General features: G+C 42.0%; 1 protein-coding gene across 4 annotated transcripts in view; it reads left to right on the top strand.

Annotated features, from left to right (window-relative positions):
• cep44 (centrosomal protein 44) overlaps positions 1-6,912 on the top strand; it is a 68,128-nt gene extending 61,216 nt beyond the window's left edge. For all 4 annotated transcript variants that reach the window (XM_033018321.1, XM_033018320.1, XM_033018323.1 and 1 more), the window contains 2 exons: positions 1,262-1,302; positions 6,480-6,912. In XM_033018321.1, the coding sequence (XP_032874212.1) occupies positions 1,262-1,302; positions 6,480-6,561 (123 nt within the window). In that variant the 3' untranslated portion in view covers positions 6,562-6,912. The remainder of the gene's footprint in view (positions 1-1,261; positions 1,303-6,479) is intronic.
• The last annotated feature ends 12,367 nt before the right edge of the window (positions 6,913-19,279 follow it).

Below are 19,279 nucleotides of genomic sequence, written 5' to 3' on the forward strand. Positions count from 1 at the left end.
GATTTGTCAGGCAGCATCTAACAGAATTCCCGGGTACATTTATGACCTTTGGATTCTCTTGGTATGTTCAAGAAGGCTGCCCTCGGTGTGCGAGGCTCAATGGACAATAGGTGCAGGAGTAGACATTCAGCCCTTCGAACCAGTTCAATGTGATCATGGCTGATCATCCCCAATCAGTACCCCGTTCCTGCCTTCTCCCCATATCCACTGACTCCGCTATCTTTAAGAGGCCTATCCAGCTCTCTCTTGAAAGTATCCGGAGAACCGGCCTCCACCGCCCACTGAGGCAAAGAATTCCAAAGATTCACAACTCTCTGTGTAAAAAAAGTGTTTCCTCATCTCCACTCTAAATGGCTTACCCCATATTCTTAAACTGTGGCCCCTGGTTCTGGACATCGTACAAACCTTTTTGTTGTTTTACCTATCACGTTTCAAGTTTGATACGATACGATAGAACTTTATGTTCATGCAATGAAGCAATTTATCCAAGAGATAAAAGAGTCTGAAGAAGGGTGCCGACCTGAAATGTCACCTATTTTTCGCAAGAGCTGCTGCCTGACCTGCTACGTTACTCCAGCATTTTGTGTCCATCTAAGAGATATTAAAGTTTAGCATTTCAAGGTTTCAAGGTCAGTTTATTGTCACCTGTACCAATTAAGGTACAGTGAAATTTGAGTTACCATACAGCCATACTAAGTGAAAAGCAATAAGACACACCACCACATAAAAATTAACATAAACATCCAACATAGTGTCCAAAAATGAGTTACCCATAGTGATTGTAATCAGCACAACTCTATTTATTTATTCATTTAGCGACAGTGTGAGATGTCTGCAGCAAATGGCATTTGGGATAAAGCTGTTGGATTTATACAAGAGCAATGATACATAATGTTTTCAAGGAAGGTTATCCGAGATGTCCATTCTTGTTTATAATTAGAAATTGGAATGAACAACTGTAGCTGGGGTCATTTCGACTTTCAACAATTGACTGCAGGATCAGGATGGTAGCTAAAATTAATTTGGAAATGTTGGTGTAAAAAAATGGGAATGATAGAATTTGGAGACACAAGTCATTGCAGATGCTGGAATTTCCTCTGTTTGGGATAATGCCCTAGAAAATAATTTTTTTTTTTTTTTATCATTGCATTTTAGAAAACGATCCAGTTTTGTTCTTCATATACAAGCTAGCCTTTTTCTGCACGTTGTAGTATGTAAGAGTTATGTTTTTCCATTCAAACCCATGCCTTGTATTTTACAGTCACACGCAGTCAAGTATAAAGTGGAAAGGATAAGCAAAATGTGAGTATTTATTCTTGTATTGAAACAGGTGTTAATTTTGCAATTGTTTCCAAATAGATGTGCAATTGTATTTTTGTTTGTAAGTTAGTAGTAAAAACTAGAACAACAATTTCATTAATTGCCATATTTTCCTATTATTTAATCCATAAATATATTTCAAAACTGCCTACCAAGATTGGGCCAAACATGGGCGGATTGGACTCGTGTAGATGGGGCATCTTGGTCAGCATGAGCAAGTGGGGCCGAAGGGCTTGTTTATGTGCACTATGACTATGATTCAATATGATATCTTTTGTTTTATTCATTCTGAGGCTTCCTACAAATGTGTCAATCTATTTTTACACAAGTACCTGCTTAGCTCAACCAGTGAGAGCACTGGTTCATCTGGTGGTTCCAGAATCTAAATGCTCGCAGGTCATGATCCAAAACTTGAAGTGATAGGGGTGGGGGAGTGATGGGTAAGGCATCCACTCAAGCTGTATATGCCAGGAATCTAGCAAGATCTCTTTCCCTCTGCGCTGGCACATATGGAGCAATGAACAGTGACTTCCTTTGCTACATGGCTCAGCGTATGATCAGCCGCTGTGTCAATTGGTAGAGGCTGGTGTTGGACTGGGCTTAGAATTGCAGTCACTAGGTGCTACATATGGGGATTGGGCTATATTCTGGTTGTCAAGCGAGTGGGACTATCAGCGGCACAACATTTTTGTCGGCAGATTGCCTAGATTGCTATGATTTCACTAATCATCACCTACTGGATGTGATGGAAACTGCTGCCTCCTGCTTTTGCCTGGCTACATAGCTTTCCCAATCCAGAGATTTCTCTGTGCAACAGGCTCAATGGCCAGAGACCATACCTGTTTGTTGCCTTCTGTACTGGCCCAGTGAGATCCATTGTTAGCTTCTGTATGGCATGTTACATAAATTGAATCCAATACTTCCTGAGTCAGATGTTGGAACCTTCCAGCAGCTGTCTCCACCTTTGCCCTCTCTTCCCCTTAGTATCTATTTTCTTCTGTCTCACTCTATCCATTGTCTAGCTGTCTCAGCCTACTATTCCTTCCCTACTGGCAAGCTTCACCCATCCCTAATCCACTAATCACCTCTCGTTTCTGTCTCATTGCTCTCCCTCTCCTCTTTGACAATCTCTCCTCTCACTCTCCGTCCTGATGCACGGGTTTGACTCCATCTCAAATTTCGCTTGGGCATCTTCCAACCCAGTGGTATGAACTTTGATTTCTCTAACTTAAAGTAACCCCAGCATTCCCTCTATCTCCATCCTTCCCCCACCCAAGTCGCATCAGCTTCTCGTTCTCATCCAGCAAACAGCTAACAACGACCTGTTTCCTTTATCATCGTTATTTTTGTGCATATCGTTCATTTATTTGTTCTATATCTCTCTATATTACCGTCTATATCTCTCGTTTCCCTTTCCCCGACTCTCAGTCTGAAGAAGGGTCTCAACCCGAAACGTCACCTAATCCTCACCAGAGATGCTGCCTGTCTCGCTGAGTTAGTTACTCCAGCACTTTGTGTATATCTCCGATTTAAATATTGCATCTGTTCTTCCTTCCTACACCTTTTTTTTCTGTTGGCAATGGATCATATTTTTTAAATCTTAGTAGATAAAAATTTTGATCAAATTGTTTTTGCACATCTGAAAAGGTCTTCTGTGGGTCAGAGAATTTTTGATTTATTTCTGTTTTAATCTCTGAATTTCTTACTCCCTTTGGATATTATTTGGATTACTAGTCTGTGTTGATTTGTATTGGCCCCAGTTAAACCCCACTGTCGTAACTACATTGGTGGGAACATGAAACAAACATTATATTTCTGTTACAGGTTATCTCAAACATACCAAGGCAGGTCCAAATTACATTAGTGGATAAATGGGTATCTCTTTATTCATATTATTTTGTTTCTGTTTCATTTTTGGAATAATTGAAACCTCTAGAAAAATATTGTCATTAGCTGCAGTACCTGATCATGGCCAGAAGATGGCACAGATTTCTACACTGATACACTCACAATTGTTACTGGTCTGTTTGAGCACAGCACCACCCTGTGGAAGAAATCAAATACAAAATTTAATTATGCAATATTAAATAACTGACCTACAAAAAACTCCTTCCCTTCAACCCCCACTTTTCATTCCCCCCCCCCCCTCTTTTCCCTGTGCCCCGCTTCGCTTCACACCAATTTCTCCGCTTCCTCCTCCACCTCTATTCTTTCCTCTGGCTTCATAATTCACGCCTGTCTAAAGAAGGGTTCCAAACAGTTACCTTTTCTCCAGAAATGATGCCTGACCCACTTACCACAGCACTTTGTGTCTATCTTTGGTATAAACCAGAACCTGCAGTTCTTTGTTTCCACATTCTATCTCGCCCCATCTCCTAGCATTCTCTCCCCACCGCACCCCACCCACCGCCCCCTTCCCCCCACACCACACCACACCACAAACGGTCTGAAGAAGGGTCCCAATCCGAAACATCTCTGGAGAACATGGATAGATGATGCTGCCTGACCCACTTAGCACTTTGTGTTTTAGAGGGTTCCCTTATTCAATTAGCCTTGCATGAAGAAGCAAAGAGAGCAATCTTGAGTACAGAGGCAGTGCTTGACAATGGATTCATCAAGATGTACTGGTAATCGAAAATGTAATTCTCAACAAAAGACAACTGCAAATCTAAAGGTGATTTGTGGACTACAGCACCCAGTTCAGCAATTCTCTTTTGCAGTTGTGAAACAGTTGGTGAAGGACACATTGGTCCCTCTTCCAGAAGGAAATATGGAACCCACACAAACTCGGCACAGTGGCACAGCTGTTGGAGCCACTACCTCACAGTTCCAGAGACCCGGGTTCAATCCTGACCTTGAATTCTGTCTGTGCCAAGTTTGCATGTTCTCCCTGTGACTGCAAGGGTTACAATAGACAATCCTCCGGGTTCCCCGGTGTCCTCCCAAATCCCATGGACATGCGGGTTTGTAAGTTAATTGGCCTCTGAAAATTGCCTTCTAGTGTGTCAGGAGTGGATGAGAAAGTGAATTAATAGAACTAACGTGAACATGTAAATCATTGGCTAGTGCAGACACGGTGGGCCGAAGGGCCTGTTTCCAAGCTGTATCTCTAAATTATTCGGAATGCAAATAAGTTGTCTGTAAAAGATTGATTGGGCCTTATAATTAAATGCACAAAAGCAGCTCAAACTAAAAAGGTTTTATCATCTGCAACATGTCTTACAAAAACAATCTACAATCCTGCTACCCTAAAAGCAGTGCAAAACATGGGTGCAGTTTCATCAAATTTTGACAATGCAACAAAAAAGAAACGGAACAGGCAGCATCTCTGGATCGAAGGAATGGGTGATGTTTCGGGTCGAGAAGAAGGGTCTCGACCCGAAACGTCACCCATACCTTCAATCCAGAGATGCTGCCTGTCCTGCTGAGTTACTCCAGCATCTATGCCTATCTTCGGTTAAAACCAGCATCTGCAGTTCCTTCCTATACAAAAAGAAAAAGGATATGCTTTGACTTCAAAGTGATGTAAGAAAAAAGAAACATGATTTTTTGGCAAAACACAGACACCCAGAAGATCTTGATATCAAACTTGAATAATAAAAAGCAAAAAAATGAAATTGGAAGATAAAGAGATAATGAAAACACTGCAGACCAAGGCCATCACCATACTATAAGATGAACTAAAAGCAAGTGGAACAAACTCATCTCTTCTTAAAACGTTGAAAACCAAAGCTCAGATGTAAAGAGAACTACTGGACACTGAAATTGATTTGTGTAAGAAAGTACAAGCTGGAGAGGATATCACTAAAGTTTAAAAAAACCCCACAGAATTCCAGCTGGAGGCTGCCAAACAATGGATCCTTTTTGTGTTTGTGGGAGAGGACACAACTCCAGAGGCCGAGGTAGTGGCAAAGGGCATCTTGTGCCTAGTTTGGAGTGTACTTTTCCACTCAGTAGTTGACCACTGTCCAAAATCATTGAACATCACTGGATTTGCAGAAAGGAACCAAGATGGAAGTCCGGCCACATTTTTCACAATTTGGTGAACTTGAAGATTGTCCAATTGATGATGATTCTTGTCATGCAATCATCACCTACAAGATGAGGGCGGAAGCAGACGCTGTTGCCTTACTTGGAATTTGTTTCAAGAGGCAGGACTTAAACTTGCATGGTACAAACTTGGATCCACCACCATTGTTATTAAGCCTAATGAAGATGTGGAGGCAGGTGAAGAGGAGTCTCAGGAAAAATCTTTGATAATACATTACTGCAAGATGGCAATGATGTAGATGATAAGTTTTAATGGTCTTGCGTCCTTTTTGGTAATCCGGCATCTGCCATTCCTTGTGTCTGCAAATCAAAAGAACAAACTGGCTACATCATTTTACCAAGAGTATTATTAACCTTGTGTAAGAGTTAATTGTATTGGGCTACCAACTTTCAAGCACCCTCATCTGATCCTCATTTGGAGAGTGGGACAGATTGCTAACAGGCCAGGGAAATGATGACTTGGGTAAGCCAATTGCTGAAGGGGAAGGATACTTGTGGTGAGGTGCTGCAACTGCATTAATGATGCACCATTTATGAAACATCTGGCACTTTACAAGACGGGCTCGTAATAAAATTTAAAAGGCAGAATTATTTAAATCACATTCAAGGCAATAGAGTTCTGCACTGCAAGATTTGATGTAGCCCAGGAAGTATTTATTATGCTAAGATCATTTATATATGGTTTAGTATATTTTGGAGATAAATTGTGGAAATAGACCCTTCATCCCACAGAGTCTGTGCTGACCAACGATCACCCGTACACTAGTTCTATCTTATCCCAGTTTTGTATCATACACATTAGGGGAAATTTACAGAAACCAATGAACACACAAACCTGCACGTCTTTGGAATGTGGAGGAAATCTGAGCACCCAGAGAAAACCCATGCTGTCACAAAGTGAACGTACAAACTCCATACTGTCAGCACCCGTAGTCAAGATCGAACCTAGGTCTCTGGCGCAATAAGGCAGCTACTCTACCTCTGCACCACTGTGCCAGATCGAGTTGTGTGAGAACAAGCTAATTTGATATGATTATATTTCCAAAGCATGCAGAATCTAAAGACCAGGAGGAAGGAGTGGCATTGATATTTATTAATTTTTTCCCTAGGATTGAAGAAACCTCGGAGCTGCTGAAGTGTACAGAAAATTCAGCTGAGACTAACAATACAGGCCCTTCATTGATTCTCTAGCAAAATCCCATGGATGTTGAAAATCTAACATAAAAACAAAAATTGCCAAACACCCAGCAGTTCGGGCAGTGTCGGTGCAGAAGGAGGCCGAATTAACATTTCAAGTCTGTGACTTTTGATCAATACAACTGATTGTATCATTGCAGAGGTTCAAAGTTTATATTACCACTCTTGATAAAAAAAATAAAATTAAAAAATTTGTAATTTTATAATTAAGTAGAAGTTTAACTTATTTACCAGCATTGAATTTCCGAATGTGAAGTTTTATAATATCGGAAGCTACAATAATAAATGTCTATGAAATCTTAAAATATATAAATTACAAAAGATGAATAAAACTATTTTGGTTTCGATTGATTTGATTTTTTTAACGTATTGTAGCCACTGTACGTGCGTGTGTGTGCGCATGCGTGTGTGTTACCATCTTGTATTGATTTATTACACAGTTCTAAGGAATGGACAGCAGTATCTTACAACTGTGAGGACAGTCTTTAATTAACAGGATTAGAATATTCTTTGTTTTACATAATGTTTGCCGTAGAATTTCTTGATGACCTTCGGTCAGTGGGGCATTTAACTTTATTCAAGTCTAATCTTGAGACAGCAGCCAAGATGATAAGTTAACCATGAGCCCTAATAAACTCAATGCTAAATTAATTTTATTTTACTAACCAAGAAGGACAGGGTCAACAGATGCATAGGTCCTTCACTGAAGGGTATCACTATTCATTCATCGTCACTGGGTCCATCTCTTGGAACTCCTACTCAACAGCACTGTAGGAGGAGCTTCACCAGAAGCCTGCACTGATGCAAGAAGGCAGCTCATCACCACCTTCTCAAGGACAATTAGGGATGAGCAATAAATGTTGGCCTTGCTGGCAAACACAGATACTGAAAAAACGAATAAATTGGAGAATGTATATTACTTTTGTCTAATGTGCAATATGTAAAAAATCAGTTATAAACTCTGGGTTTTACTTCCTAGTTTGTTGTCTATCAGATTTCTTTAATACACCTGGCTGCTCCGATATTGTTGTTGGATGCTATGGATCCCTTGGAATTTGTTGCAGCTATCGACATTGGGAATGCTGAATGGCATGTCATAGAGATTGCCAAGTGGGAAGCTTTCTTTCAGGCCAGTTTTAAGTGCCATTATGTAGAAATGAGAATCTGCTGGTTTTCAAAAAAAGACAAAGTGCTGAAGTAACTCAGTGGGTCAGGCAGCATCTCTAGTTCATATCCAACAGTATGAACATTAAATTCTCCAATTTTAAGTTACCTCAAACAAAACCCTCCCGTTTCTCTTCTCACCCTCCTTTCTTTCCACCCCTCCCATTTCTTCCCCACACGTTTCCTTTCTCCCCGCCTCCCCCTGTCCTCCCCACCTGTACTCGCACCTATTTCTCCCCGTCCACCTACATTCCTTCCACTGGCTTCACAATTTGCAACTCTTCGATCCTTTTGTCTCACAACAATTGTTTCCATATCTGGTCTTTGTCCAATCATCCCCCTATCAAATCCCCCCTCACCAGTGTTCACCTATTACCTGTCAGGCTTTGTCCTGCTCCTCCCACTTTTTCATCTTTCTCCCCCCCCCCCCCCCCCCCACCCACCTACAATCAGTCTGAAGAAAGGTCCCAATCCAAAATGTCACCTATCCATGTTGTCCAGAGATGCTTCCTGACCTGCTGAGTTAGAACAACACATTGTGTCTTTTTATATGCCATTACTTCAACACTGATGGCAAGATCAGTCCCAAGGAGAAAAGGCAGCAGGAACATCAAAAGTAAATGAAGGAAACCCAAGGCCATCTTAGCCAGGTTGCATCTTTGTTTCTGCTGAGGATGCAGCTGCACTTACAGCTGCAAAAGATTAAACGATTCATTTCCAATCCATTAAGAAGAAATCAAGAGAGTGCTTTTCTTGAAGGTTGAGAAAACCTTCCAAGATAGCTCAAATTCTTAACATTTTACAAATGTCACAGCTGAAGCACTTAATGCAGTATAAAGAAAACTTGGCATTGCCCTGCACTATTTGAACATAATCTGCAGAAAACCAGTTATTGAATTAGATGCACAATTGACAAAGGAAAATTGACTGGGTTAGACTTCAATTTTACACCAAGTGTTTCAGAGGCATAAAGCACACTTTAAAGTTATAACTAGAGCCTGAATGTTTAGGCGCTGAAAAACTCTGAAATAGGCAGGCAAAAAGGCATAATAAAATTACAAAAAAGGCACGAAAAAGGCACTTATTGACAAAAAAGGCATGTATTTCCACCACCAAAATATGGTTAAAAATGATAATATAATGGTATTCCACATTAAATGACCAGTTGCCTGGTTGCATATAATTACTAGCATTTTTATCAAATTATTTAGTGTTAAACTGCTGTCTGTCAGACAGAATATGCTTCAGTTGTGAAAACTTCTTTCTACCTCAGCTGAGGTCACTGGTGCATACCAGTAACAAGCTACTGACTCTATATTCATGTCGATATCTTGTGCATTACAGCTACCTTTGAGAAGCTATGTTTCGTATTTCTTCAAGATCTTTGTTAGCTAAATGCACTCACATTTTCCTTGTATGTCTTTACCTACATCGCCAGGAATTTTACAGATATCGTCAGTTACTTTGTTGAAAACCTGCGAGTTATTCACTAATGTTTCACCACGTTTCTCAAGGGAAGTGATCGCTTGTGGGAAGTTTGCAAAATTGGAAGCAATAAACACAAGCTCCCGATGGAGGGACATTTTCTGCAGGATTTCATTGACGATCCTGGCTGCAGCAGATTCTTCTTCTGCAAAACAGTTGACGATTTGGCTGACTCTGATGTCCAGGTTGCTGAGGATGTCCCCCAGCCCCGACGTCGGACTTGCATCACCCCGGCGAGCGGGCCTGAACATCGGGCCGCCCGTCGCGGCGAATGCTGAGGGCTCGGGGAGGCTCCGACCACGGGTGAACATTGGGGAACATTAGAGGAAGATGACTGACTTTGGTGCCTTCCCTCACAGTGGGAAACTTTGATTCTGCTGTGTGGGGATGTTTTTTATGTTGAACTCTATCGTGTGTTGTGTTCTTTATTTTTATTGTATGGCTGTATGGTAATCACATTTCACTGTGCCATCTGGCACGTGACAAATCAATGTATCTTGCATCTTGATTTATTTTATCTTTTCAAAATTTGTTGCATAGAGTACAGCAGGGAGACATGTACCCCACCTAGTCAAAACGGGCTGAGGACTTAGTGGAAGCTTGGGTGCTATTTCCTTGAACAACTGCACATGTGACGGTGCTTTGAGGAAGATTTTCTTGACATTGGAAACTAGGCGGTCGACATTTGGAAACAAGCTACTTATGTGCTTGACAATTCTATGAAGTCCTTGAGCTAAGCATGTCAAATGCAGCATTTTGGGGAATAAAACTTTAAAAGCACGAGCAGCTTATTTCATGCATGGAGCTGCATCAGTCACAAACAGAAGAAACTTCTCGTGTTATATACCTTCTGGCCAAAGTACAGCAAGTGAAGATGTAAACAACTGAGCAATAGTTGAGCTGTTTGACTTCTCCAATACTTCCGATGTCAACAAATGCTCCTTTGGTGGTTGATCTGCCTCCAGTGTACCGATGACCACATTAGCAACATATCTCCCCACAGCATCGGTCGTCTCGTCTACTGAGATCCATATTTTGTTGCATGCAACTTAATCTGTAATTTTCTGCACAACAATGTTGAAGTTGCTGTCAACATAATTTTTCTGTAATGATGACTCACTTCGTATGTGGTCCTCTGTATTTCTTAAAAAAAACACTGAGATTTGTTTTCCAATTTCCACAGCGAAATTCCAGCATCAATGAATGCCTTGCATAGATCACTCAAACTCAGATTTGCGTCTGGAGCCAGCAGTAAATGTAGTGAGGAGACAAGCTTGGGTATTTGGCTTGGGTGGTCTACACCCCAGCGGTATCAACATTTACTTATCTAATTTTAGATAACCCTTGTCTTCTCCCTCCTCCCCCTCACTCTTCCCAGATCTCCTTCTAGTCCTACTGTCTCCACCTCTTCCTTTCTTTTTCCCGCACCCCCCCCCCCCCCCCCCCACATCAGCCTTCACATCAGTCTTGACCTGAAACATCACCTATTCCTTCTCTCCATAGATGCTGCCTCACCCGCTGAGTTTCTCCAGCATTCTTTGTCTACCTTCAATTTTTCCAGCATCTGCAGTTCTTTGGAGAAGGCTGAACCAGCAGGCAGTGGCACGAACGAACGGTGGCGCTCCCGGTTTTTCCCCGGTGGTGGAAGTTTTCTTTTAAGTTATACTATGTTAACACGTTAATAATAACATTAATATTAACGTATTAACATAGAAAACGTCATTGTAATCACGGTACAATTAGAGAAAATAGCATGACTTTTTAGCATAATGGAAAAAAAAGGCTGATTTAGGCGCACAATCGTGAAAAAGGGGTAATCTTGGTGAAATCGTCAAAAGAGGCATGAAAAGGCACATGGCATTTATGGCAAAATCCTGGCTCTAGTTATAACTTACCATGCATTTGTTCGAGCTGATGCCAATTCTGACTAGGAAAACTCAGTTAATTCAAAAAATGGAACCAGACAAAGCTGACACACTAACTCTCACCTGCCATCTCAAATCGGGCTTTTCAACGCTCACAGGCTCAGTCAATTGTGAGACATTTAAGAGGAGTTTAGACAAACACATGGACAAACAGGGAACTCCACTGCGGCAGACATCCTCCGGAGTGCCACTGCGGAGCCGACGCCAGAGCCCCATGGGCTGGAACCTCGCGGGTCGGACGTGGAGCCCGCAGCCAACGGAGCCTGGGTCAACAGAGCTAGGGCCTGGGCCGGTGCCACAGAGGTATCCAGAGAGGACCTGGCAGCGATGGTGGCGCCGGACGAGTACGGACACGTGGAAGTGAGCATGTCAATATGCACCTACAGCTTACCCCTTAGTCTAGTTCAGTAAAACACTGAGTCAAGCACTGGATCAACTATTCTTTATTCTTCGTTTATTCTTCCCAAACACAAACGAACTTCCTATACGATACCTAACCACCGCGGGTCCGATCCTTGTCTCTACTCGTCCAAGTCCTTCAGCCTCGTGCAAGTAGACACCTCCAGCAGGTCATACAGTCCCAAGTGCACCTCCAGAAGATCGACTTCGATCCATGTGGTGTCCCCTCTTTTATACTATATCGGACTATATGGCGCAAAACTATATGGGGGGGGGGGGGGGCAATCCCTACAAACCAATCACAAATATCGATTACTTTATACAGTTATTGTCAGTTCCCCATTACATTGTTTTCACAGAAGCTTCTAGATGGAAGACAATTAACCAAAGTAAAGAAACCTTTTCCCATGTTGTATAAACAATTTGAACAAGGCTTTACACTTTAACCAATCATCAGGTAACAGCACAAACACTGCAACATAATTAACAATACCTTTATACACCCTTCTTTATAACCAATCTTAATCATGCATTTGCAACCCTTCTTATCTCTTTCTGCAAAACCCTCATACATACTTACAATAAAGAGGACATCTGGCCATTACTTCCATCCAGGGTCCAGACACTCTGGAGATCCCAGCACAATGATGCAATTATAAAGAAAGCACATCAACGCCTCTACTTCCTGAGAAGATTACGGAGAGTCGGTATTTCCAAGAGGACTCTCTTGAACTTCTACGGGTGCACAGTAGAGAGCATGCTGACTGGCTGCATCGTGGCTTGGTTCGGCAACTTGAACGTCCAGGAGCGGAAAAGAATGCAGAAAGTTGTGACCACTGCCCAGTCCATCATCGGCTCTGACCTCCCCACCATCGAAGGGATCTATCGCAGTCGCTGCCTCAAAAAGGATGCCAGCATCATCAAGGACCCACACCATCCTGGCCACATACTCATCTCTCTGCTGCCATCAGGTTGAAGGTACAGGACAGCTTCTTCCCCACTGCCATCAGGCTATTAAACTCGCCATCAAACAAACTCTGAACTATAACAGCCTATTGCACTTTGTCTGTTTATTTATGGGTATATATAGGGTCCATGCTATATAGACACACTGAACTGTTCTGTATTTATGCTTACTATATTCTGTTGTGCTGCAGCAAGCAAGAATTTCATTGTCCTATCTGGGACACATGACAATAAACTCTCTTGACTTGACTTGGAGCCACCCCTAGTGCTACAGCTTTCACAGAAAGAGGACAAGCAGGTCTTGCAAATGCAGAGATTCTCCATTTTGTGAACACATTTATTTGGCCAATATTAACAAGTATGCCGCTGTGAGGGAAGGAACAAACAAGGGCCCGGTGTGGGGGGACCATTGTGAGGGAGGGAAAAGAGCAATGGGGACCCGGCATGGGGGGACTGCCATGAGAGAGGGGGAAGGACAATGGAGGACCCGGCATGGGGGGGGGGGGGGGAGAGAACAATGGGACCTAGCGTGGGGGTACTTTATTAGCGCCCTCTATGGGTGACTATTTGCAAACCTTGGGTATGCAAGCAAAGAATTTCACCGCGACTTGTCACATGTAACAATAAAGCATTAATTCATTCATTCAACAGAATGATACAAACCATGTGCAGGCAGACCAGATTGACATTATGGTCAGCGCAGACATGATGGGCCAAAGGGCCAGTTCCTGTGCTATACTGTTCTGCATTTGCTTAATATGTGTATCCCACAGGTAATAAAAGTTAAATTTCACCTTAGTAAGCTGGAAAATAGAATACACCACTGAACTTTTTGGGATAAACACGTCCCCTTGGTTCTAACCCTCTGCTAGGTCCAGTTCTTATTGGAAAACTCAATCTGATACCAAGGAAAAAAATATTTAATGTCTTGTAAATTCAGGACCTTATAATAGAAGTGGGAGAAGATAATGGGTATTAAATTGTCTGTAGATGTTGTTCTTGTTTCATTTCATGACATTGACTACTTGTTCAAATTCAAGAAGCAATTGTAAAACCCTTTGTTTTACATATGATCAAACTTCACTCGCTTTAATGTCACCTAGGAATAGGAACAAAGTCTAACGATTGTTTTGAGAAAAAAAGCTGCCTCATCCTTCCCCAACCATTCCAGTGAAACAATCGTACAGTTGCACGCTGGAGATTTTTTAAGGGGTAAGGACTGGGTGTAAAGGAGTGGAGAGAGGCTTGGTTACCATTATGAACAATTACTGGGTATTTGATACAATTATTTTAATACTTTCCTCTTTTATAGTTTATTATCCATTGCTGATAGAAAGGAGGCATTATCACTGCCGAATATACACTCTTGGTATGTAGAAACAAAAAGATGCAGATGCTACCTGCCTGCGTTTGGCCCATTTCCATCCAAACCTGTCCTATCCATGTACCTGTCTAATGGTTTCTTAAACGTTGCAGTAGACCCTGCCTCAACTATCTCCTCAGGCAGCTTGTTCTATACACCCACCACCTTTTGCGTAAAAAAGTTGCCCCTCAAATTCATATTAAATCTTTCCCCCTTCACCTTAAACCTGCGTCCTCTAGTTCTCGATTCCTCTACTCTGGGCCAGAGACTTTGTGCATCTACCCGATCTATTTCTCTCATGATTTTATACGCCTCTATAAGATCACCCTTCATCTTCCTTTCTTTCTCCGGGAAAGAACATTAAATGCCAGCACCATTGGCCAGGTTAATATACTGTGAATAAATTAAAAAAAACAGTTGGAATAAATTTGATTAATGATTAAGAACTGGTTGTCATTGTAAGTGGTTATGAATCAGTTACATCTTTAGTCTATTAATGTCCTTTCACTGCTATCTCCAGTCAATTTAGAGTACGTGTGACTCCAGTCTAAAACCAAACAACATGAGGAACAAAGCAGTGTAGCGTCATTTTTGTTTAAACTTCACCTTAAATCCTAAATGCTTCCATGAACTTTGAAAGTTAAAATATGGAATCAGCTCATATCCATTGAATTCATAGTTTGAACCATCCTCTATATTTATTCAAATTATCCCTGTTTAACAATGTCTGCTCCAACCCTTTTCAATGCTACAAAGTAAAGAATTTAATCAAAATGGTTAAGTTTTAAGATTTACAGCAAAAATTATCAAAATTCATTTTTAATCGTGCATCAATGCATAGGTGCTCTATTATGTGCATTTAACCATGACAAATGAAGGTCATCAGCTTCCTGTGCACGATTATAATCACTACCTCCACCGCTACCAGCTACTCATTTAATTACCTGCATTTGACTCATCTGTCATGACCGAACCTCTGAACCATAATCCCTATCTTATTTTCAGTTTTATAACATTAAAGGAGAAATCCAAATACTTCAATTGCATCATTACCAGTTACTTGTTCGGAATCCAAAACAAACATGCAAAAAAAAAAGTTATTTTCTTCTTTGGACTGCTACAGTGTGAATTGAATATCAAATTGGTTCAGTTTGCGCTTTGAAGGATCAACACCGTGCTGACAGATGGGGTGTTCCGGAATTTTGTTTCAGTAACCTCCAAGGGTGATGTGTGACTTGGACATTTACATGAATTACAAAGGTTTTGCTCCCTCACTGGTTCCGTCCTTGTCCTCCATTCTTTCCCCAGAGTCCTGTAATTTGTTTTCAACTCAAATGTTTTACTATTCTTCTTTGAAAGTTACTATTGAATTTGTCCCCTCTCCCCCTTTTCAATATTTCTCCTTTGGTAAGAATCTTCTCCCATTGAGACATAGAAACATAGAAAATAGGTGCAGGAGTAGGCCATTCGGCCCTTCGAGCCTGCACCGCCATTCAATATGATCATGGCTGATCATCCAACCAGAATCCTGTACCTGCCTTCTCTCCATATCCCCTGATCATTTAGCCACAAGGGCCACATCTAACTCCCTCTTAAATATAGCCAATGAACTGGCCTCAACTACCTTCTGTGGCAGAGAATTCCAGAGATTCACCACTCTCTGTGTGAAAAATCTTTTTCTCATCTCGGTCCTAAAAGATTTCCCTCTTATCCTTAAACTGTGACCCCTTGTTCTGGACTTCCCCAACATCGGGAACAATCTTCCTGCATCTAGCCTGTCCAACCCCTTAAGAATTTTGTAAGTTTCTATAAGATCCCCCCTCAATCTTCTAAATTCTAGCGAGTACAAGCCGAGTCTATCCAGTCTTTCTTCATATGAAAGTCCTGACGTCCCAGGAATCAGTCTGGTGAACCTTCTCTGTACTCCCTCTATGGCAAGAATGTCTTTTCTCAGATTAGGAGACCAAAACTGTACGCAATACTCCAGGTGTGGTCTCACCAAGACCCTGTACAACTGCTATTCTCTCTCACATGCTCATCACATCCCCACTATAATTCTCCTAGCACCCACCTGCACCAGATATAATTTACGGAGGCCAATGAACGTACCAGTCAACACATCTTTAGGATGTGGTAGGAAAACCAGACCAAATGGGGTTAACCCATGCGGTCACAGGGACAATATGCAAACTCCGAGCAGACAGCAGTCAAAGTCAGAATCAAATCAAGGTTCCTGCAGCTGTGAGGCATCAGCTATGAACTGCATCCTTTCTTTTCTAATGAAGAGTGAATTATATGTTACATAAGAGAACAGTGAAGTCATAGTCATGCAGCACAGAACCAGGCCAACTTGCCCATGCCCCATCTACACTAGTCCCACCTGCCTGCATTTAGCCCATATCCCTCTCAATCTTTCCTATCCATGTGTCTGTCCAAATGTATTTTAAATGTTATTATAGTATCTGCCTCAACTACCTCGTTCCTACCTCATTCCACCATCCTCTGTAAAAAAGTTGCCCCCTTCGTTCTTATTTATTCTTTCCCCTCTCACCGTTAACATGTCTCCTATTCTGGGTGGAAGACTGCGCATTTCCCTCATGAGTGGGAGTGGCGACGCCTAACGGCAGCGGCTCGACTACAGTCGTCTGTCTTTTTTTATTTTTGTCTTGTTAAATGTATAGAAACATAGAAACATAGAAATTAGGTGCAGGAGTAGGCCATTCGGCCCTTCGAGCCTGCACCGCCATTCAATATGATCATGGCTGATCATCCAACTCAGTATCCCGTACCTGCCTTCTCTCCATACCCTCTGATCCCCTCAGCTACAAGGGCCACATCTAACTCCCTCTTAAATATAGCCAATGAACTGGCCTTGACTACCCTTTGTGGCAGGGAGTTCCAGAGATTCACCACTCTCTGTGTGAAAAAAGTTCTTCTCATCTCGGTTTTAAAGGATTTCCCCCTTATCCTTAAGCTGTGACCCCTTGTCCTGGACTTCCCCAACATCGGGAGCAATCTTCCTGCATCTAGCCTGTCCAACCCCTTAAGAATTTTGTAAGTTTCTATAAGATCCCCTCTCAATCTCCTAAATTCTAGAGAGTATAAACCAATTCTATCCAGTCTTTCTTCATAAGACAGTCCTGACATCCCAGGAATCAGTCTGGTGAACCTTCTCTGCACTCTCTCTATGGCAATAATGTCCTTCCTCAGATTTGGAGACCAAAACTGTACACAATACTCCAGGTGTGGTCTCACCAAGACCCTGTACAACTGCAGTAGAACCTCCCTGCTCCTATACTCAAATCCTTTTGCTATGAAAGCTAACATACCATTCGCTTTCTTCACTGCCTGCTGCACCTGCATGCCCACTTTCAATGACTGGTGTACCATGACACCCAGGTCTCGCTGCATCTCCCCTTTTCCTAGTCGGCCACAATTTAGATAATAGTCTGCTTTCCTGTTTTTGCCACCAAAATGGATAACCTCACATTTATCCACATTATACTGCATCTGCCAAACATTTGCCCACTCACCCAGCCTATCCAAGTCACCTTGCAGTCTCCTAGCATCCTCCTCACAGCTAACACTGCCCCCCAGCTTAGTGTCATCCGCAAACTTGGAGATGATGCCTTCAATTCCCTCATCCAGATCATTAATATATATTGTAAATAGCTGGGGTCCCAGCACTGAGCCTTGCGGTACCCCCACTAGTCACTGCCTGCCATTGTGAAAAGGACCCGTTTACTCCTACTCTTTGCTTCCTGTTTGCCAGCCAGTTCTCTATCCACATCAATACTGAACCCCCAATGCCGTGTGCTTTAAGTTTGTAAACTAATCTCTTATGTGGGACCTTGTCGAAAGCCTTCTGGAAGTCCAGATACACCACATCCACTGGTTCTCCCCTATCCACGCTACTAGTTACATCCTCGAAAAATTCTATAAGATTCGTCAGACATGATTTGCCTTTTGTAAATCCATGCTGACTTTGTCCAATGATTTCACCACTTTCCAAATGTACTGCTATCCCATCTTTAATAACTGACTAGCAGTTTCCCCACTACCGATGTTAGACTAATTGGTCTGTAATTCCCCGTTTTCTCTCTCCCTCCCTTCTTAAAAAGTGGGGTTACGTTTGCTACCCGCCAATCCTCAGGAACTACTCCAGAATCTAAAGAGTTTTGAAAGATTATTACTAATGCATCCACTATTTCTGGAGCTACTTCCTTAAGTACTCTGGGATGCAGCCTATCTGGCCCTGGGGATTTATCGGCCTTTAATCCATTTAATTTACCCAACACCACTTCCCGGCTAACCTGGATTTCACTCAATTCCTCTAACTCCTTTGACCCGCGGTCCCCTGCTATTTCCGGCAGATTATTTATGTCTTCCTTAGTGAAGACGGAACCAAAGTAGTTATTCAATTGGTCCGCCATATCCTTGTTCCCCATGATCAACTCACCTGTTTCTGACTGCAAGGGACCTATATTTGTTTTAACTAATCTCTTTCTTTTCACATATCTATAAAAACTTTTGCAGTCAGTTTTTATGTTCCCTGCCAGTTTTCTTTCATAATCTATTTTTCCTTTCCTAATTAAGCCCTTTGTCCTCCTCTGCTGGTCTCTGAATTTCTCCCAGTCCTCCGGTATGCTGCCTTTTCTGGCTAATTTGTACGCATCATCCTTCGCTTTGATACTATCCCTGATTTCCCTTGTTATCCACGGATGCACTACCTTCCCTGATTTACTCTTTTGCCAAACTGGGATGAACAGTTTTTGTAGTTCATCCATGCAGTCTTTAAGTGTCTTCCATTGCATATCCACCGTCAACCCTTTTAGAATTAATTGCCAGTCAATCTTGGCCAATTCACGTCTCATACCCTCAAAGTTACCTTTCTTTAAGTTCAGAACCATTGTTTCTGAATTAACAATGTCACTCTCCATCCTAATGAAGAACTCAACCATATTATGGTCACTCTTGCCCAAGGGGGCACGTACAACAAGACTGCTAACTAACCCTTCCTCATTACTTAATACCCAGTCTAAAATAGCCTGCTCTCTCGTTGGTTCCTCTACATGTTGATTTAGATAACTATCCCGCATACATTCCAAAAAATCCTCTTCCTCAGCACCCCTGCCAATTTGATTCACCCAATCTATATGTAGATTGAAGTCACCCATTATAACGGTTTTGCCTTTGTCGCACGCATTTCTAATTTCCTGTTTGATACCATCTCCAACTTCACTACTACTGTTAGGTGGCCCGTACACAACACCCACCAGCGTTTTCTGCCCCTTAGTGTTTCGCAGCTCTACCCATACCGATTCCACATCCTGCAAACTAATGTCCTTCCTTTCCATTGTGTCTTGAGTTAGTTTTTATTATTATTTTTTAGCTGTGTATATGTGGGGGG

Source organism: Amblyraja radiata, chromosome 3 (genome assembly GCF_010909765.2).
Source record: "Amblyraja radiata isolate CabotCenter1 chromosome 3, sAmbRad1.1.pri, whole genome shotgun sequence".
Lineage (NCBI taxonomy): Eukaryota > Metazoa > Chordata > Chondrichthyes > Rajiformes > Rajidae > Amblyraja > Amblyraja radiata.